Source organism: Staurois parvus, unplaced genomic scaffold (genome assembly GCF_062004578.1).
Source record: "Staurois parvus isolate SC_StPar_1 unplaced genomic scaffold, SC_StPar_1.0 ptg003464l, whole genome shotgun sequence".
Lineage (NCBI taxonomy): Eukaryota > Metazoa > Chordata > Amphibia > Anura > Ranidae > Staurois > Staurois parvus.
The window spans coordinates 26029-48457 of NW_028321260.1; the positions used below are offsets into that span (position 1 = coordinate 26029).

A 22429-nucleotide genomic window follows, 5' to 3' on the forward strand; every position below is an offset into this window, starting at 1 on the left:
CTACACTGCGTCTCCAGTCTCCACCAACTCCCACACCGCGTCTCCACCAACTCCCACACCGCGTCTCCACCAACTCCCACACCGCGTCTCCACCAACTCCCACACCACGTCTCCACCAACTCCCACACTACGTCTCCAGTCTCCACCAACTCCCACACCGCGTCCCCAGTCTCCACCAACTCCCACACCGCGTCCCAAGTCTCCAGCAACTCCCACACAACGTCCCCAGTCTCCAGCAACTCCCACACCGCGTCTCCACCAACTCCCACAACGCGTTTCCAGTCTCCACCAACTCCCACACCGCGTCTCCAGTCTCCAACTCCCACACCGCGTCCCCAGTCTCCACCAACTCCCACACCGCGTCCCCAGTCTCCACCAACTCCCACACCGCGTCCCCAGTCTCCAGCAACTCCTACAACGTGTCTCCAGTCTCCACGAACTCCCACACCATGTCCCCAATCTCCACCAACTCCCATACCGTGTCCCCAGTCTCCACCAACTCCCACACCGTGTCCCCAGTCCCCAACATCTTCTATAACAAGACGTACCCAGTCTCCAGCAACTCCCACACCATGTTCCCAGTCTCCAGCAACTCCTACACCGTGTCCCCAGCAACTCCCACACCATGTCCCCAGTAACTAGCATAGCATGTCTCCAGCAACTCCTACACCATGTCCCCAATCTCCACCAACTCCCACACCACGTCCCCAGTCCCCAACATCTCCTATAACAAGATGTACCCAGTCTCCACCAACTCCCACACCATGTCTTCAGTCTCTAGCAACTCCTACACCGCGTCTCCAGTCTCCACCAACTCCCACACCGCGTCTCCACCAATTCCCACACCGCGTCTCCACCAACTCCCACACCGCGTCTCCAGTCTCCAGCAACTCCCACAACGCGTCTCCAGTCTCCACCAACTCCCACACCGCGTCTCCAGTCTCCACCAACTCCCACACCGCATCCCCAGTCTCCACCAACTCCCACACCGCGTCCCCAGTCTCCACCAACTCCCACACGACGTCCCCAGTCTCCAGCAACTCCCACACCGCGTCTCCACCAATTCCCACACCACGTCTCCACCAACTCCCACAACGCGTTTCCAGTCTCCACCAACTCCCACACCGTGTCTCCAGTCTCCACCAACTCCCACACCGCGTCCCCAGTCTCCACCAACTCCCACACCGCGTCTCCAGTCTCCACCAACTCCCATACCGTGTCCCCAGTCTCCAGCAACTCCCACACGGCGTCCCCAGTCTCCAGCAACTCCCACACGGCGTCCCCAGTCTCCAGCAACTCCCACACCGTGTCCCCAGTCTCCACCAACTCCCATACCGTGTCCCCAGTCTCCACCAACTCCCATACCGTGTACCCAGTCTCCAGCAACTCCCACACCGTGTCCCCAGTCTCCAGCAACTCCCACACCGCGTCCCCAGTCTCCAGCAACTCCCACACCGTGTCCCCAGTCTCCACCAACTCCCACACTGTGTACCCAGTCTCCACCAACTCCTACAACGTGTCTCCAGTCTCCACCAACTCCCACACCATGTCCCCAATCTCCACCAACTCCCACACCGTGTCCCCAGTCTCCACCAACTCCCACACCGTGTCCCCAGTCTCCACCAACTCCCACACCGCGTCCCCAGTCCCCAACATCTCCTATAACACTGTTCAACAGGTAAAAAGTTTTGGCCATAAAATGAGCTAATCTTACATAATTTTGGGGTGCTGAAAACGAAAATGACCCTAAAAAATGTTGATTGGCTCTAGTTTCCATGATATATTCACCCATCTAATGACGTAAGCCATTCAAAATTATGATGCAACTTCAGCTGCATATTGCGCAATTGATACTGGTGACCGATAGAGAATGTCCTGTATACTGAGATGAGGCAATATTAGCCTTTAATTGCATCACTTCACTGCATAAAAGCTGCAGTATCTGTAGCTGATTGGAGTTCGTCTTTACATTTCGTTTTCTGCTTCTATAGGCTACTCAGTAATGCCTCGAACTTGTGTGAATAAAGCAGATAATTTCTGCTATATCTGCGGTGAAATAACTTTTATCTCACAAAAAAGGAGGATAACAGGAATGATTAAGAAAGCCTACAACTTGTATTTTGGCTGCAAGATAGGAGACCAGGACAAGAGCTGGGCACCACATATATGCTGCAATTCTTGTGGGACGGCACTGGAGCAATGGTTGAATGGAAAAAAGGCATCTATGCCTTTCGCTGTGCCAATGATTTGGAGAGAGCCAACAGATCATGTTAGTAATTGTTACTTTTGTATGACGCCTCCAATTGTAAAAAGGGCTAAATAAGAAGAAAAATATCCAAATATTCCATCGGCAATACGTCCAGTTCCTCATGGAGAGGGGCTACCAATTCCTAAAGCACCAGAATCCTTCGTGGTTGAGTCAAGTGAGGAAGAACCTGAAGCGTGTAGTCACGTGCAGTTGTAAGAGATAGCCCTTTCCTCGAATACAAGAGAAAAGCCAAGAGAAGCAAAACCGACACAAACTGAAGACAAAACTAGTGAGAATCCTAAGTATTAAAATGATTCAACTTAGCTTATGGCTATAATTGTTCTTGGTAATCCTATGCAATATATTATGCCATTTAGGCTTTGTTATGTATCAATATCACTTGCTTTATATTTGTGGGAAGACATTTATCTATATAATTATTGTGCATTATGTAGTCATTACGCCTATAGTAGAAAACTTTCCGTTTACAGAAAAACTAGAGCCAATTGACACATTTCATTGTTATATTTGAACTCAGAATGTGAAATTCATTAAGAAATGGATCCTTTTGTTTCCAAAACTGGCAAAAAATAAAAATTTGTTGAACAGTGTAACAAGACATACCCAGTCTCCACCAACTCCCACACCGTGTCCCCACCAACTCCCACACTGCGTCTCCAGTCTCCACCAACTCCCACACCGCATCTCCAGCAACTCCCACACCGCGTCCCCAGTCTCCAGCAACTCCCACACCGCGTCCCCAGTCTCCAGCAACTCCCACACCGCGTCCCCAGTCTCCAGCAACTCCCACACCGCGTCCCCAGTCTCCAGCAACTCCCACACCGCGTCCCCAGTCTCCAGCAACTCCCACACCGCATCCCCAGTCTCCAGCAACTCCTACACCGCGTCCCCAGTCTCCACCAACTCCCATACCGTGTCCCCAGTCTCCAGCAACTCCCACACCGTGTACCCAGTCTCCAGCAACTCCTACACCGTGTCCCCAGTCTCCACCAACTCCCATACCGTGTCCCCAGTCTCCAGCAACTCCCACACCATTTCCCATCTCCAGCAACTAGCATAGCATGTCCCCAGTCCCCCTCAACTCCCACACCATGTCTCCAGGAACTCCTACACCATGTCCCCAGTCTCCACCAGTTCATACACCATGTCCCCAGTCTCCACCAACTCCCACACCATTTCCCCAGTCTCCAGCAACTCCCACACCACGTCCCCAGTCTCCACCAGTTCATACGCCATGTCCGCAGTCTCCACCAACTGCTACGCCACGTCCCCAGTCTCCACCAACTGCTACGCCGCGTCCCCAGTCTCCAGCAACTCCCACGCCGCGTCCCCAGTCTCCAGCAACTCCCACGCCGCGTCCCCAGTCTCCACCAACTCCCACACCGCGTCCTCAGTCTCCACCAACTCCTACACCGCGTCCTCAGTCTCCACCAACTCCTACATCATGTCTTCAATATCTTATAACATGTCCTCAGTCTCCACCAACTCCCACGCCATGTCCCCAGTCTCCAGCAACTCCTACACCATGTCCCCAGTCTCCTCCAGTTCATACGCCATGTCCCCAGTCTCCTCCAGTTCATACGCCATGTCCCCAGTCTCCACCAACTCCCACACCATTTCCCCAGTCTCCAGCAACTCCCACACCATGTCCCCAGTCTCAAGCAACTCCCACACCATTTCCCATCTCCAGCAACTAGCATAGCATGTCCCCAGTCTCCAGCAACTCCCACACCATGTCCCCAGTCTCCAACAACTCCCACACCATGTCCCCAGTCTCCACTAGTTCATACGCCGTGTCCCCAGTCTCCAGCAACTCCTACGCCGTGTCCCCAGTCTCCAGCAACTCCCACGCCGCGTCCCCAGTCTCCAGCAACTCCCACGCCGCGTCCCCAGTCTCCAGCAACTCCCACGCCGCGTCCTCAGTCTCCAGCAACTCCCGCGCCGCGTCCTCAGTCTCCACCAACTCCCGCGCCGCGTCCCCAGTCTCCACCAACTCCCACACCGCGTCTCCACTAATTCCCACACCGCGTCTCCACCAACTCCCACACCGCGTCTCCAGTCTCCACCAACTCCCACACCACGTCCCCAGTCTCCACCAACTCCCACACCGCGTCCCCAGTCTCCAGCAACTCCCACACAACGTCCCCAGTCTCCAGCAACTCCCACACCGCGTCTCCACCAATTCCCACACCGCGTCTTCACCAATTCCCACACCACGTCTCCACCAACTCCCACACCGCGTCTCCAGTCTCCAGCAACTCCCACACCGTGTCCCCAGTCTCCACCAACTCCCATACTGTGTACCCAGTCTCCACCAACTCCTACAACGTGTCTCCAGTCTCCACCAACTCCCACACCATGTCCCCAATCTCCACCAACTCCCATACCGTGTCCCCAGTCTCCACCAACTCCCACACCGTGTCCCCAGTCCCCAACATCTCCTATAACAAGATGTACCCAGTCTCCAGCAACTCCCACACCATGTCCCCAGTCTCCAGCAACTCCCACACCGTGTCTCCACCAACTCCCACACCGCGTCCCCAGTCTCCAGCAACTCCCACACCGCGTCCCCAGTCTCCACCAACTCCCACACCGCGTCCCCAGTCTCCACCAACTCCCACACCGCGTCCCCAGTCTCCAGCAACTCCCACGCCGCGTCCCCAGTCTCCACCAACTCCTACACCATGTCCCCAGTCTCCTCCAGTTCATACGCCATGTCCCCAGTCTCCACCAACTCCCACACCATTTCCCCAGTCTCCAGCAACTCCCACACCGTGTCCCCAGTCTCCACCAGTTCATACGCCGTGTCCCCAGTCTCCACCAGTTCATACGCCGTGTCCCCAGTCTCCACCAGTTCATACGCCGTGTCCCCAGTCTCCACCAACTGCTACGCCGTGTCCCCAGTCTCCAGCAACTCTCACGCCGCGTCCCCAGTCTCCACCAACTCCCACGCCGCGTCCCCAGTCTCCACCAACTCCCACGCCGCGTCCCCAGTCTCCACCAACTCCCACGCCGCGTCCCCAGTCTCCACCAACTCCCACGCCGCGTCCCCAGTCTCCACCAACTCCCACGCCGCGTCCCCAGTCTCCAACAACTCCCACGCCGCGTCCCCAGTCTCCAACAACTCCCACGCCGCGTCCCCAGTCTCCAACAACTCCCACGCCGCGTCCCCAGTCTCCACCAACTCCCATGCCGCGTCCTCAGTCTCCACCAACTCCTACACAATGTCTTCAATATCTCATAACAAGTCCCCAGTCTCCAGCAACTCCCACGCCGTGTCCCCAGTCTCCAGCAACTCCTACACCATGTCCCCAGTCTCCTCCAGTTCATACGCCATGTCTCCAGTCTCCACCAACTCCCACACCATTTCCCCAGTCTCCAGCAACTCCCACACCATGTCCCCAGTCTCAAGCAACTCCCACACCATTTCCCATCTCCAGCAACTAGCATAGCATGTCCCCAGTCTCCAGCAACTCCCACACCATGTCTCCAGGAACTCCTACACCATGTCCCCAGTCTCCACCAGTTCATACACCATGTCTCCAGTCTCCACCAGTTCATACACCATGTCCCCAGTCTCCACCAACTCCCACACCATTTCCCCAGTCTCCACCAACTCCTACACAATGTCTTCAATAGCTCATAACATGTCCCCAGTCTCCAGCAACTCCCACACCATGTCTCCAGTCTCCACCAACTCCTATAATGTGCCCAGCCTCTGCTAGCGTTCCGCTCACCAAATATTAGGTGTGGCCCTTTGTGATGTCAGGGGCCACGTTTCAGGCCTCCTTTACCAAGTAAGCCGACCAAAATATTGTTCTATCACTCACGTACAGTAAAAATGTAAAGAAAGTAAAACACAGAAACTCGTTTGATTAAGAATTTAAAATTGTACTGAACCTAAAACTAGGAGGAGCCTTTCCCTCACAGCCTAAAACTAGGAGGAGCCTTTCCCTCACAGCCTAAAACTAGGAGGAGCCTTTCCCTGACGGCCCAACGTGTTCTTTACATCACATAACATAAATAAAAAAATGAAATGTACAAAATGTGAACAATTTACAGTACAAGAAACATATTACAATCTATTAGCATCCAGTATGTATAAAAACCACATTGTCCATAGCTATAGTGATCCATCTTACCTGTAGTGAAGGAAGTCCCATGTTGGCAGCCAGACCCTGGAGAAATCATCTGCGCAGAGATGCCCCGTCCTCTTCCTGGCTCTGAACGTCTGACACTGCGGGGGGTTAACAGCTTTGGATCTTCTGCAACTGTGGTACAGGCAATGGAGGGAGGAGGAGCGAGTGCTCCTTGGGAACTTTTTCATAGACGCCCCAAAGCCATTAACCCCTGAACCACCTGAAGTTCAGAGCCAGGAAGAGGACGGGGCATCCCTGCAGTGATTTCTCCAGGATCCGGCTGCCTGCACAACCTGGGACATCCTTCATTACTGTAAGTTAGCCCAGTAAAGCTACAGAGGATATTATCTTCAGCCAATATCCATATAAAAGCAGCGCTCGATACAAAAACAATAAGTGCGCAATTATAGAAAAGTGCAAAATATACATCAAAAGACTCAAAGGTCCTCCAAAATATTCAAAGACCAAAGGAGAGGTCTCCACCAAAATGGTGTCCTGTGATCGTTCTGTGGAATAAACCTCCATGAACGTTTCCAATCTCCACCTCTAGCACCGCGATTGGTCCGCTCTGTGAATCGCCATGGCCACCTCGTCAGAAAAGGCGCGTCAACCAGATAAGGCGGAGCTTCGATTATGAAAGGCCTCGTTACGCAAATTATAATCTGAAACATCAGATTCTCCAAAGCATGGAAGAGTCTCGTCAAATCTTTCCGATCTAAAAAAAAAAAGAAGCATGACCACTTCTAAAAATGGTTTCAAGACTGAGGCCCACATCTCGAGACTGAGGCCCTACATCTGGAGACTGAGGCCCCACATCTGGAGACTGAGGCCCCACATCTGGAGACTGAGGCCCCACATCTCATGACTGAGGCCCCACATCTCATGACTGAGGCCCCACATCTCATGACTGAGGCCCCACATCTCATGACTGAGGCCCCACATCTCATGACTGAGGCCCCACATCTCATGACTGAGGCCCCACATCTCGTATCACTTCCAACCCGACTCTCTCTGCTCAGCAGACCACAATCTCCAGGCTTGTCTTGGTGTGAGCACGGGGAGTCATGTGATGATCTGCTTAGTCACCTTCTACGCGTTTCGTCTTCATCAGGAGAGAAGATGGAAAGAATTTACGAGCAAAACAAGAACTTTGTACAGACATATCCTGGAGGGGCCCTTACAAGGTTCCCCCTTTATTTGCTTCATGTAGAAGGCCCCTTACAAGGAGTCCTGTTCCTTTGCTTCACGTAGACGCCCCCTTCCTTTTCTTCTTGTAGACACCCTTCCTTTTCTTCACGTAGATGCCCCCTCCCCTTGTTTGCTGTGGACAGCTTCTCCTACCCCGTGCCCTTGCTTTCTGGGCTGCTCGCGGGGGCCTTTCTGCCGAGGACGCTTGCCCTTTACACATGGGCGGAGCACACGATGGATATCCTCCAGCTTTCGGCTTATGGAGAGCAAGTGGCGCTCAATGCGTTGCTGCCCTCGCTGCATGGCCAGGAAGTGCCGCCTCTGTTGCTGCACCTGCAGGACCTGGGCCCGCTGTGACCTCCTCTGCAGAAGCAGCTGCTGCCTTTGTACCTCGAAGAGCAGCCACAGCTGGTCACTGTTCAGTTCTGGAGGAGGGGTGCTGCCAGGGGCAGAAGGGGGGTGGTCCTCCATGACTGGCCCCGGGGAATGTGCTCCTGTGGGCACATCCATGTACAGGGGTGGGGAGCACAGCGGAGGATATAAAGGTTGTGGACTGTAGGGGAGGGGGGCTGAGGCACAGCAGGAAAGGTCCAATGGCTCTTCCATCGATGAAGTCTCATCCTCACTCTCAGACTCCATCTGTAGGGTGAAGGTCGGGTCTTCAAGAAAGAAAATGAAAAACCTGAATTATTGATGGAACAAACATTCGGATTTGAATTTCTGTTCTAACATGAGTCTCTAATGCATCCCCCCCCCCCAACTCTCCACCCTGAACTTGGTCCTGAACCCCCAGGCAGGTGAACCCAGCAAGAGGAAGGAAGGAGAAGATTCAGAAGTGCCGAGATGGCGTACATCTTAGACAAGGTGAGAGATGCCTACGTACCTCTAGACCCTCCAGACCACGCATGGGGACTGAGGGGGGCTTGGGCAGAGCAGGAAAGGTCCAACGGCTCTTCCATCGATGAAGTCTCATCCTCGCTCTCAGACTCCATCTGTAGGGTGAAAGTCGGGTCTTCAAGAAAGAAAACAAAAACCAGAATTATTGATACAACAAATATTCAGATTTGAATTTCTGTTCTAAAACGAGTCTCTAATGCATTTCCCATCCCCCCGGCTCTCCACCCTGAACCAGCATTCATCGGTCCTGAACTCCCAGGCAGGTGAACCCAGCGAGAGGAAGGAAGGAAGGAGAAGATTCAGAGCTACTGTCAGGGTCCTGTCCACAGCAGGAGTTCTAGAAGATCTGGCATTTCTGCCAGTATTCTACATGGCCGCAGAAGTACACATCAGCCTCAGTCTGGTGCCAGACGGCCTTTATAAGGAGGCTCATCACTTCCTCTAGTTGCTGGATGATCTCTAGCTCCCCGTGCCCTGTTCCTGGTTCCTATTTCCTGTGATTCTGATCTGTGATTTCCTGTTACCCACTCAGCTTGCCCCTGGACCTGTCTACTCTGCCTTACCCCTGATCGGACCTCAGCCTGGGTTACGGATACTCTCTCTCCTCTGTGTATGACCTCGGCTATCCCATCTGACTACATCCTGCTCTGATTCCCACCTGGTACCTGACCTTGGCTTGAACCGACTACTCAGTAAACATCTAAATCCCGGAAGGACTTGCATACCACGCACAGGGGCCTCCTGTCTGCAGACCTATCTCCATATATCAGCTGTGCTTCTGAGTGGACCACCAACCAGCACTCCTACAGGCCACCTGCGCCACTTTGGGCCTGACTCCCGCTGTCCCACTCTCAGGGGAGTCCGGAACTTAGCCGCAAGGGAAGCCCTCTCTCCATTGGCCTCCATCACCAGGTACGTGATAACTACACAGAAGTGCCGAGGTGGCGTACATCACAGACAAGGTGAGAGATCTCTACGTACCTCCAGACCCTCCAGACCACGGCAGGGGACTGAGGGGGGCTGGGGCCGAGCAGGAAAAGTCCAACGGCTCTTCCATCGATGAAGTCTCATCCTCGCTCTCAGACTCCATCTGTAGGGTGAGAGTCGGGTCTTCAAGAAAGAAAAGAAAAACCCGAATTATTGATACAACAAACATTCAGATTTGAATTTCTTTTCTAAAACGAGTCTCTAATGCATCCCCCATCCCCCCGGCTCTCCACCCTGATCCAGCTTCCATCGGTCCTGAACTCCCAGGCTGGTGAACCTAGTGAGAGGAAGGAGCAGATTCAGAAGTGTCGAGGTGGTGTACATCCCAGACAAGGTGAGAGAGGTCTACCTACCTCTAGACTCTCCAGACCATGGTAGGGGACTAGGGGGGGCTAGGGCAGAGCAGGAAAGGTCCAATGGCTCTTCCTCTGATGACATCTCATCCTCAGATTCTGGCTGTGGGGGGAAGGTCGGGCCTAGGAGAAAAAAAAACAAAAAAAAAAACACAACTTAACCCCTTCATGACTGAGGTCAAAACAAACCATAAATGCCCCAAGCCAATCATGCAGCTTTGACACGTGTTGGTCCAACTGCCCGTATCGTCCCGTGTTGGTCCAACTGCCCGTATCGTCCCGTGTTGGTCCAACTGCCCGTATCGTCCCGTGTTGGTCCAACTGCCCGTATCGTCCCGTGTTGGTCCAACTGCCCGTATCGTCCCGTGTTGGTCCAACTGCCCGTATCGTTCCGTGTTGGTCCAACTGCCCGTATCGTTCCGCGTTGGTCCAACTGCCCGTATCGTTCCGTGTTGGTCCAACTGCCCGTATCGTTCCGTGTTGGTCCAACTGCCCGTATCGTCCCGTGTTGGTCCAACTGCCCGTATCGTCCCGTGTTGGTCCAACTGCCCGTATCGTCCCGTGTTGGTCCAACTGCCCGTATCGTCCCGTGTTGGTCCAACTGCCCGTATCGTCCCGTGTTGGTCCAACTGCCCGTCTCGTCCCAACTATTCGGGTCCCGGGTGGATTGTACCACGCTTTGTTCAGGACAGATCGGGCTTTCATTTGGTGGGAAAGGTTATTGGAAATCTCCTGATTTTATTCATCAGGTCCACCTCTCAGGTATTTCAGGTATGCCTGACCAGACCCCTCCGCCATTCACCCGTATGGAGCTTGTGTCCGCGTTTACACCCACCTACCTGCAGTCCGATCAGCTCCGCTAAAAAAAAGAAAAGAAAAGGAAGGGGATCCCTATGACTTAGCTCCGTGGGAGGACTGAAACACATTGGGGGCGTGGCCTGGTTGGAATGCAGAATGAGGCTGTCCTACACCTTATGGGGGTTTTGCAGCAATGTGCGACTTTCAGGACTTCTCCCATTTCCATGAGAGGACACACTAACGCTGCCACTCACTAAACTAGATGAAGCCCTGATCCAGGCCATCTCCATTGTTGGTACAGACTCCTCCTCTACAGAGAAGGTATCAGTGACAGAATACGATGTCCACCATATTGCCCCAAGTATTGGGCCGCCGGCCTTTGCACACACGACCTTTAATGGCCCCCCAGTCTTAGTCCGTAGGGTTCAATAGTGAGTTGGCCCCGCCCTTTCCACACACATGACCTTTAATGGCCCCCCAGTCTTAGTCCATAGGGTTCAGTATTGAGTTGGCCCCGCCCTTTCCACACACATGACCTGTAATGGCCTCCCAGTCTTAGTCCGTAGGGTTCAATATTGAGTTGGCCCCGCCCTTCCCATGCACGTGACCTTTAATGACCCCCCAGTCTTAGTCCGTAGGGTTCAATATTGAGTTGGCCCCGCCCTTTCCCCACACATGACCTTTAATGGCCCCCAAGTCTCAGTCCCTAGGGTTCAATATTGAGTTGGCCCCGCCCTTTGCAGCTATAACAGCTTCAACTCTTCTGGGAAGGCCGTCCACAAGGTTTAGGAGGGTGTCTATGGGAAGGTTGGACCATTCTTCCAGAAGCACATTTGTCAGGTCAGGCACTGATGTCGGGGGAGGGGCACTGATGTCGGGGGAGGGGCACTGATGTCGGGGGAGGAGGCCTGGCTCGCAGTCTCCGCTCTAATTCATCCCAAAGGTGTTCTATGGGGTTGAGGTCAGGACTCTGTGCAGGACAGTCAAGTTCCTCCACCCCAAACTGGCTCTTCCATGTCTTTATGGACCTTGCTTTGTGCACTGGTGCGCCCCAAAACTCCGTCCCCACTCACCACTGGCCCCCAAACTCTGGCTCCACTCACCACCGGCCCCCAAACTGCGGCCCCACTCACCACCGGCCCTCAAACTGCGGCCCCACTCACCACTGGCCCCCAAACTGCGGCCCCACTCACCACCGGCCCCTAAACTCCAGCTCCAATCACCACCGGCCCCCAAACCCCGGCTCCACTCACCACTGGCTCCCAAACTCCGGTCCCACTCACCACCGGCCCCCAAACTGCGGCCCCACTCACCACCGGCCCCCAAACTGCGGCCCCACTCACCACCGGCCCCCAAACTCCGGCTCAAATCACCACCGGCCCCCAAACTCCGGCTCAAATCACCACCGGCCCCCAAACTCCTGCTCAAATCACCACCGGCCCCCAAACTCCGGCTCAAATCACCACCGGCCCCCAAACTCCGGATCAAATCACCACCGGACCCCAAACTCCGGCCCCACTCTCCACCGGACCCCAAACTCCGGCCCTACTCTCCACCGGACCCCAAACTCCGGCCCCACGCACCACCGACCCCAAACTGCGGCCCCACTCACCACCGGCCCCCAAACTTCGGCTCCACTCACCACCGGCCCCCAAACTGCGGCCCCGCTCACCACCGGCCCCCAAAATCCAGCCCCACTCACCGCCGGCCCCCAAACTGCGGCCCCACTCACCACCGGCCCCCAAACTGCGGCCCCACTCACCACCGGCCCCCAAACTGCGGCCCCACTCACCACCGGCCCCCAAAACCCGCAGCCTATATCCAGCACAAAAGAAGACCACACCCACCGTTTCCTGCAGCGCAGAGGGAGGGCCCAGTTTACGACCCCGCACCCCGGCCCCATTACATTCTATGTCACTGCGGGATGGAAGAATACTACATCCTACTCTCCCAACCAACCCCCCCCCCCCCCCGATAGATGCCGGGAGGTGGGGGTGCACAATGGCATCTTGGCTCTGGGCACTGAATGACCCGGAACTGGTTTGTGTTCTGCAGATCAGGGAAGGCAGCAGATTACAGAACCGATTTCTGCTCCCATGCAGACCCTTCTGACCCGGCCTGGAGTGAGACCACCATGGTCATGTCATTACTGGGTCTCTGTGCTTCTCTTTGCAATGCAGGCAAACCATGGATAGTGGGAGGATATGTACATAGCTTCCTGAAAACATCACAGCACCCCGCCTCTGTACTCCACTCAAGGGCCCATAGCCCAGATGCAAGCAGTGGGAGGAGTTATGCAAATATCAAAATGGCAGGAAGAGGGGACAGCAAATTTGAAACTACAAGTGCTGGGGTGACTTTACAGCGAGGACATAGAAGCAGACTCCTTCTTACCTCTAGACCCTTGGGGTGAAGCCCACGATGGCCCTGGCAGGTCAAAATCAGCTCCGTCCTCAGTCTCCATTGGCTCCGAATCCACAGAAACTGAAAGTAAAGAGGAATCAGAAGAAGTCCACATTCACCTCCAAGAACACGCAGCAAGTCGTACCGATAAAAGACATTGGCCAACGTGGATTGTGTGGCCTGGTTCCATGTCTAGGGGGAGAGCTCGATGTGGATTGTGTGGCCTGGTTCCATGTCTAGGGGGAGAGCTCGATGTGGATTGTGTGGCCTGGTTCCATGTCTAGGGGGAGAGCTCGATGTGGATTGTGTGGCCTGGTTCCATGTCTAGGGGGAGAGCTCGATGTGGATTGTGTGGCCTGGTTCCATGTCTAGGGGGAGAGGTCGATGTGGATTGTGTGGCCTGGTTCCATGTCTAGGGGGAGAGGTCTATGTGGATTGTGTGGCCTGGTTCCATGTCTAGGGGGAGAGGTCGATGTGGATTGTGCGGCTTGGTTCCATGTCTAGGGGGAGAGGTCGATGTGGATTGTGCGGCTTGGTTCCATGTCTAGGGGGAGAGGTCGATGTGGATTGTGTGGCTTGGTTCCATGTCTAGGGGGAGAGCTCGATGTGGATTGTGTGGCCTGGTTCCGTGTCTAGGGGGAGAGGTCGATGTGGATTGTGTGGCCTGGTTCCGTGTCTAGGGGGGAGGTCGATGTGGATTGTGTGGCCTGGTTCCATGTCTAGGGGGAGAGGTCGATGTGGATTGTGTGGCTTGGTTCCATGTCTAGGGGGAGAGGTCGATGTGGATTGTGTGGCCTGGTTCCATGTCTAGGGGGAGAGGTCGATGTGGATTGTGTGGCCTGGTTCCATGTCTAGGGGGAGAGGTCGATGTGGATCGTGTGGTCTGGTTCCATGTCTAGGGGGGAGAGGTCGATGTGGATCGTGTGGCCTGGTTCCATGTCTAGGGGGAGAGGTCGATGTGGATCGTGTGGCTTGGTTCCATGTCTAGGGGGAGAGGTCGATGTGGATTGTGTGGCTTGGTTCCATGTCTAGGGGGAGAGGTCGATGTGGATTGTGTGGCCTGGTTCCATGTCTAGGGGGAGAGGTCTATGTGGATTGTGTGGCCTGGTTCCATGTCTAGGGGGAGAGGTCGATGTGGATCGTGTGGTTTGGTTCCATGTCTAGGGGGAGAGGTCGATGTGGATCGTGTGGCCTGGTTCCATGTCTAGGGGGAGAGGTCGATGTGGATCGTGTGGCTTGGTTCCATGTCTAGGGGGAGAGGTCGATGTGGATCGTGTGGCCTGGTTCCATGTCTAGGGGGAGAGGTCGATGTGGATTGTGTGGCCTGGTTCCATGTCTAGGGGGAGAGGTCGATGTGAATTGTGTGGCCTGGTTCCATGTCTAGGGGGAGAGGTCGATGTGGATTGTGTGGCTCGGTTCCATGTGTAGGGGGAGAGGTCGATGTGGATTGTGTGGCTTGGTTCCATGTCTAGGGGGAGAGGTCGATGTGGATTGTGTGGCCTGGTTACATGTGTAGGGGGAGAGCTCGATGTGGATTGTGCGGCTTGGTTCCATGTGTAGGGGGAGAGGTCGATGTGGATTGTGTGGCTTGGTTCCATGTCTAGGGGGGAGAGGTCGATGTGGATTGTGTGGCCTGGTTCCATGTCTAGGGGGAGAGGTCGATGTGGATTGTGTGGCTTGGTTCCATGTCTAGGGGGGAGAGGTCGATGTGGATTGTGTGGCCTGGTTCCATGTCTAGGGGGAGAGGTCGATGTGGATTGTGTGGCTCGGTTCCATGTGTAGGGGGAGAGGTCGATGTGGATTGTGTGGCTTGGTTCCATGTCTAGGGGGAGAGGTCGATGTGGATTGTGTGGCCTGGCTACATGTGTAGGGGGAGAGGTCGATGTGGATTGTGTGGTCTGGTTCCATGTCTAGGGGGAGAGGTCGATGTGGATTGTGTGGCTTGGTTCCATGTCTAGGGGGAGAGGTCGATGTGGATTGTGTAGCTCGGTTCCATGTCTAGGGGGAGAGGTCGATGTGGATTGTGTGGCCTGGTTCCATGTCTAGGGGGAGAGGTCGATGTGGATTGTGTGGCTCGGTTCCATGTGTAGGGGGAGAGGTCGATGTGGATTGTGTGGCTTGGTTCCATGTCTAGGGGGAGAGGTCGATGTGGATTGTGCGGCCTGGTTACATGTGTAGGGGGAGAGCTCGATGTGGATTGTGCGGCTTGGTTCCATGTCTAGGGGGAGAGGTCGATGTGGATTGTGCGGCTTGGTTCCATGTCTAGGGGGGAGAGCTCGATGTGGATTGTGTGGCCTGGTTCCATGTCTAGGGGGAGAGGTCGATGTGGATTGTGCGGCTTGGTTCCATGTCTAGGGGGAGAGGTCGATGTGGATTGTGTGGCCTGGTTCCATGTCTAGGGGGAGAGGTCGATGTGAATTGTGTGGCCTGGTTCCATGTCTAGGGGGAGAGGTCGATGTAGATTGTGTGGCCTGGTTCCATGTCTAGGGGGAGAGGTCGATGTGGATTGTGTGGCCTGGTTCCATGTCTAGGGGGAGAGGTCGATGTGGATTGTGTGGCTTGGTTCCATGTCTAGGGGGAGAGGTCGATGTGGATTGTGTGGCCTGGTTCCATGTCTAGGGGGAGAGGTCGATGTGGATTGTGTGGCCTGGTTCCATGTCTAGGGGGAGAGCTCGATGTGGATTGTGTGGCCTGGTTCCATGTCTAGGGGGAGAGCTCGATGTGGATTGTGTGGCTTGGTTCCATGTCTAGGGGGAGAGGTCGATGTGGATTGTGTGGCCTGGTTCCATGTCTAGGGGGAGAGGTCGATGTGGATTGTGTGGCCTGGTTCCATGTCTAGGGGGAGAGGTCGATGTGGATTGTGTGGCTTGGTTCCATGTCTAGGGGGAGAGGTCTATGTGGATTGTGTGGCCTGGTTCCATGTCTAGGGGGAGAGGTCGATGTGGATTGTGTGGCTTGGTTCCATGTCTAGGGGGAGAGGTCGATGTGGATTGTGTGGCTTGGTTCCATGTCTAGGGGGAGAGGTCGATGTGGATTGTGTGGCCTGGTTACATGTGTAGGGGGAGAGGTCGATGTGGATTGTGTGGCTTGGTTCCATGTCTAGGGGGAGAGGTCGATGTGGATTGTGTGGCTTGGTTCCATGTCTAGGGGGAGAGGTCGATGTGGATTGTGTGGCTTGGTTCCATGTCTAGGGGGAGAGGTCTATGTGGATTGTGTGGCCTGGTTCCATGTCTAGGGGGAGAGGTCGATGTGGATCGTGTGGTTTGGTTCCATGTCTAGGGGGAGAGGTCGATGTGGATCGTGTGGCCTGGTTCCATGTCTAGGGGGAGAGGTCGATGTGGATCGTGTGGCCTGGTTCCATGTCTAGGGGGAGAGGTCGATGTGGATCGTGTGGCTTGGTTCCATGTCTAGGGGGAGAGGTCGATGTGGATCGTGTGGTTTGGTTCCATGTCTAGGGGGAGAGGTCGATGTGGATCGTGTGGCCTGGTTCCATGTCTAGGGGGAGAGGTCGATGTGGATCGTGTGGCTTGGTTCCATGTCTAGGGGGAGAGGTCGATGTGGATCGTGTGGCTTGGTTCCATGTCTAGGGGGAGAGGTCGATGTGGATCGTGTGGCCTGGTTCCATGTCTAGGGGGAGAGGTCGATGTGGATCGTGTGGCTTGGTTCCATGTCTAGGGGGAGAGGTCGATGTGGATCGTGTGGCCTGGTTCCATGTCTAGGGGGAGAGGTCGATGTGGATTGTGTGGCCTGGTTCCATGTCTAGGGGGAGAGGTCGATGTGGATTGTGTGGCCTGGTTCCATGTCTAGGGGGAGAGGTCGATGTGGATTGTGTGGCCTGGTTCCATGTCTAGGGGGAGAGGTCGATGTGGATTGTGTGGCCTGGTTCCATGTCTAGGGGGAGAGGTCGATGTGGATTGTGTAGCTCGGTTCCATGTCTAGGGGGAGAGGTCGATGTGGATTGTGTAGCTCGGTTCCATGTCTAGGGGGAGAGGTCGATGTGGATTGTGTGGCTCGGTTCCATGTGTAGGGGGAGAGGTCGATGTGGATTGTGTGGCTTGGTTCCATGTCTAGGGGGAGAGGTCGATGTGGATTGTGCGGCCTGGTTACATGTGTAGGGGGAGAGCTCGATGTGGATTGTGCGGCTTGGTTCCATGTCTAGGGGGAGAGGTCTATGTGGATTGTGCGGCTTGGTTCCATGTCTAGGGGGAGAGGTCGATGTGGATTGTGTGGCTTGGTTCCATGTCTAGGGGGAGAGGTCGATGTGGATTGTGTGGCTTGGTTCCATGTCTAGGGGGAGAGGTCGATGTGGATTGTGTGGCCTGGTTCCATGTCTAGGGGGGAGAGGTCGATGTGGATTGTGTGGCCTGGTTCCATGTCTAGGGGGAGAGGTCGATGTGGATTGTGTGGCCTGGTTCCATGTCTAGGGGGAGAGGTTGATGTGGATTGTGTGGCTTGGTTCCATGTCTAGGGGGAGAGGTCGATGTGGATCGTGTGGCTTGGTTCCATGTCTAGGGGGAGAGGTCGATGTGGATCGTGTGGTTTGGTTCCATGTCTAGGGGGGAGAGGTCGATGTGGATCGTGTGGCTTGGTTCCATGTCTAGGGGGAGAGGTCGATGTGGATTGTGTGGCCTGGTTCCATGTCTAGGGGGAGAGGTCGATGTGGATTGTGTGGCTTGGTTCCATGTCTAGGGGGGAGAGGTCGATGTGGATTGTGTGGCTTGGTTCCATGTCTAGGGGGAGAGGTCGATGTGGATTGTGTGGCCTGGTTCCATGTCTAGGGGGAGAGGTCGATGTGGATTGTGTGGCCTGGTTCCATGTCTAGGGGGGAGAGGTCGATGTGGATTGTGTGGCTTGGTTCCATGTCTAGGGGGAGAGGTCGATGTGGATTGTGTGGCTTGGTTCCATGTCTAGGGGGAGAGGTCGATGTGGATTGTGTGGCTTGGTTCCATGTCTAGGGGGAGAGGTCGATGTGGATTGTGTGGCTTGGTTCCATGTCTAGGGGGAGAGGTCGATGTGGATTGTGTGGCCTGGTTCCATGTCTAGGGGGAGAGGTCGATGTGGATTGTGTGGCTTGGTTCCATGTCTAGGGGGAGAGGTCGATGTGGATTGTGTGGCTTGGTTCCATGTCTAGGGGGAGAGGTCGATGTGGATTGTGTGGCTTGGTTCCATGTCTAGGGGGGAGAGGTCGATGTGGATTGTGTGGCCTGGTTCCATGTCTAGGGGGAGAGGTCAATCCTGAGGAACTCACATACTGACCTCCATCATCACAAGCATGGACCCTGAGACCACCAGAATACACCATTGTTCCCTATAGTGGAGCAAAATGTACGACCCCAAAGCCAGGGCCCCAAATCAAGGGCCACAGAGTGTGTTCTGCAGTCGTGGAAAGAGATTTTTACTTACTGCTAGATCCTCCAGACCCGGCCTGGAGCTCAACCCACGATGGCGCTGACTGTTCGCTGTCGGCATCCTCATCCTGCTCAGCCTCCATGGACTCCGACTCTTGAGGTACGGAGAGTAAAAAGAGAAATCAGAAGGCGGCCACACTTAACGTCCGTAAGGCTAAAAACATGCAAAGCAAAAAGGCCCACACCATGGAAGGCCCACACCATGGAAGGCCCCACGCCATGGAAGGCCCCACGCCAACGAAGGCCCCACACCAACGAAGGCCCCACACCAACGAAGGCCCCCCGCCAACGACGGCCCCCCGCCAACGACGGCCCCCCACCAATGACGGCCCCCCACCAACGACGGCCCCCCACCAACGACGGCCCCACACCAACGAAGGCCCCACACCAACGAAGGCCCCACACCAACGAAGGCCCCACACCAACGAAGGCCCCCCACCAACGAAGGCCCCCCACCACGAAGGCCCCACACCAACGAAGGCCCCCCACCAACGAAGGCCCCACACCAACGACGGCCCCACACCAACGACGGCCCCACACCAACGAAGGCCCCACACCATGGAAGGCCCCACACCAACGAAGGCCCCACACCAACGAACGCCCCACACCAACGAAGGCTCACACGTTGGAAGGCCCACACCATGGAAGGCTAACACTTTGGAAGGCCCACACCATGGAAGGCCCACACCATGGAAGGCCCCACGCCAACAATGGCCCCACACCAACGAAGGCCCCACACCAACGAAGGCCCCACACCAACGAAGGCCCCACACCAACGAAGGCCCCACACCAACGAAGGCCCCACACCAACGAAGGCCCCCCACCAACGAAGGCCCCACACCAACGAAGGCCCCACACCAACGAAGGCCCCCCACCAACGACGGCCCCACACCAACGACGGCCCCACACCAACGACGGCCCCACACCAACGAAGGCCCCACACCAACGAAGGCCCCACACCAACGAAGGCCCCACACCAACGAAGGCCCCACACCAACGAACGCCCCACACCAACGAAGGCTCACACGTTGGAAGGCCCACACCATGGAAGGCTAACACTTTGGAAGGCCCACACCATGGAAGGCCCACACCATGGAAGGCCCCACGCCAACAATGGCCCCACACCAACGAAGCCCCCACACCAACGAAGGCCCCCCACCAACGACGGCCCCCCACCAACGACGGCCCCACACCAACGAAGGCCCCACACCAACGAAGGCTCACACGTTGAAAGGCCCACACCATGGAAGGCTAACACTTTGGAAGGCCCACACCATGGAAGGCACCACAGAAGGCCCCACACCAACGACGGCCCCACACCAACGACGGCCCCACACCAACGAAGGCCCCACACCAACGAAGGCCCCACACCAACGAAGGCCCCACACCAACGAAGGCCCCACACCAACGAAGGCCCCACACCAACGAAGGCCCCACACCAACGAACGCCCCACACCAACGAACGCCCCACACCAACGAAGGCTCACACGTTGGAAGGCCCACACCATGGAAGGCTAACACTTTGGAAGGCCCACACCATGGAAGGCCCACACCATGGAAGGCCCACACCATGGAAGGCCCCACGCCAACAATGGCCCCACACCAACGAAGGCCCCCCACCAACGACGGCCCCCCACCAACGACGGCCCCCCACCAACGACGGCCCCACACCAACGAACGCCCCACACCAACGAACGCCCCACACCAACGAACGCCACACACCAACGAAGTCCTCACACCAACGAAGGCCCCACACCAACGAAGGCCCCACACCAACGACGGCCCCACACCAACGACGGCCCCACACCAACGAAGGCTCACACGTTGGAAGGCCCACACCATGGAAGGCTAACACTTTGGAAGGCCCACACCATGGAAGGCCCACACCATGGAAGGCCCCACGCCAACAATGGCCCCACACCAATGAAGCCCCCACACCAACGAAGGCCCCCCACCAACGACGGCCCCCCACCAACGACGGCCCCACACCAACGAACGCCCCACACCAACGAACGCCCCACACCAACGAACGCCCCACACCAACGAAGGCTCACACGTTGAAAGGCCCACACCATGGAAGGCTAACACTTTGGAAGGCCCACACCATGGAAGGCACCACAGAAGGCCCCACACCAACGACGGCCCCACACCAACGACGGCCCCACACCAACGACGGCCCCACACCAACGAAGGCCCCACACCAACGAAGGCCCCACACCAACGAAGGCCCCACACCAACGACGGCCCCACACCAACGAAGGCCCCACACCAACGAAGGCCCCACACCAACGAAGGCCCCACACCAACGAAGGCCCCACACCAACGAAGGCCCCACACCAACGACGGCCCCACACCAACGAAGGCCCCACACCAACGAAGGCCCCACACCAACGAAGGCCCCACACCAACGACGGCCCCACACCAACGACGGCCCCACACCAACGAAGGCCCCACACCAACGAAGGCTCACACGTTGGAAGGCCGACACCATGGAAGGCCCACACCATGGAAGGCCCACACCATGGAAGGCCCCACGCCAACAATGGCCCCACACCAACGAAGCCCCCACACCAACGAAGGCCCCCCACCAACGACGGCCCCCCACCAACGACGGCCCCACACCAACGAAAGCCCCACACCAACGAACGCCCCACACCAACGAAGGCTCACACGTTGAAAGGCCCACACCATGGAAGGCTAACACTTTGGAAGGCCCACACCATGGAAGGCACCACAGAAGGCCCCACACCAACGACGGCCCCACACCAACGACGGCCCCACACCAACGACGGCCCCACACCAACGACGGCCCCACACCAACGACGGCCCCACACCAACAAAGGCCCCACACCTAGAAAGGCCAACACCTAGAAAGGCCAACACCTAGAAAGGCCAACACCTAGAAAGGCCAACACCTTGGATGGCACCGCGGAAGGCCCCACACTAACGGCGGCCTTACACCGAAGACGGCCTCACACCTTGGAAGGCGCAAACCATGGAAGGCCAACACAACAGAACAGCTCGTACAGTTCCTTATCCATGGTGGTCTGTGCCTCCTACTTACCTGTTCTACTGCTGCAGCATTGGGGCATTCAATGCTTTGCCATTTAAAATGTCTGGTAGTGTTGGATGTCCATGTACCCCACTGAACTGAACTGAACACTGAACTGAACTGAACACTGAACTGAACACTGAACTGAACACTGAACTGAACACTGAACTGAACACTGAACTGAACTGAACACTGAACTGAACACTGAACTGAACACTGAACTGAACACTGAACTGAACTGAACTGAACACTGAACTGAACACTGAACTGAACACTGAACTGAACTGAACTGAACACTGAACTGAACTGAACTGAACACTGAACTGAACTGAACACTGAACTGAACTGAACTCTGAACTGAACTGAACTGAACACTGAACTGAACTGAACACTGAACTGAACACTGAACTGAACTGAACACTGAACTGAACTGAACTGAACACTGAACTGAACTGAACACTGAACTGAACTGAACACTGAACTGAACACTGAACTGAACTGAACACTGAACTGAACTGAACACTGAACTGAACACTGAACTGAACACTGAACTGAACACTGAACTGAACACTGAACTGAACACTGAACTGAACACTGAACTGAACTGAACACTGAACTGAACACTGAACTGAACACTGAACTGAACACTGAACTGAACACTGAACTGAACACTGAACTGAACACTGAACTGAACACTGAACACTGAACTGAACACTGAACTGAACACTGAACTGAACTGAACACTGAACTGAACATTGGCTTTTACCTCCAACCCCTGCATCAGTAAAAGACTCAGAAGTGACAGAGGGGCCAGAGGGAGGAACCATCGCACAGGATGGCCATGACACTCTGGGAAGTGTCCAACACGAAAAAGTCTTACAGGGGCTGCAGTACTGGAATGGAAGGAAAGTGGGAGACACCGGAGAGGGGGGTAT

General features: G+C 55.7%; 1 protein-coding gene across 2 annotated transcripts in view; it reads right to left on the bottom strand.

Moving 5' to 3' along the window:
• Window positions 1-6139: 6139 nt before the first annotated feature.
• Window positions 6140-22429, bottom strand: part of LOC149428158 (uncharacterized) — a 44930-nt gene continuing 28640 nt past the window's right edge. Inside the window, exons 10-15 of one of the 2 annotated variants that reach the window (XM_089667651.1) lie at window positions 18438-18536; window positions 13026-13115; window positions 9834-9956; window positions 9475-9603; window positions 8480-8608; window positions 6140-8255 (exon numbers count right to left, since the gene is read on the bottom strand). In XM_089667651.1, coding sequence (XP_089523777.1) covers window positions 7702-8255; window positions 8480-8608; window positions 9475-9603; window positions 9834-9956; window positions 13026-13115; window positions 18438-18536 — 1124 coding nt within the window. In that variant the 3' untranslated portion in view covers window positions 6140-7701. Of the gene's footprint in view, window positions 8256-8479; window positions 8609-9474; window positions 9758-9833; window positions 9957-13025; window positions 13116-18437; window positions 18537-22429 lie in introns of those variants that run through there. The other variant, XM_089667652.1, reaches the window with a different exon arrangement.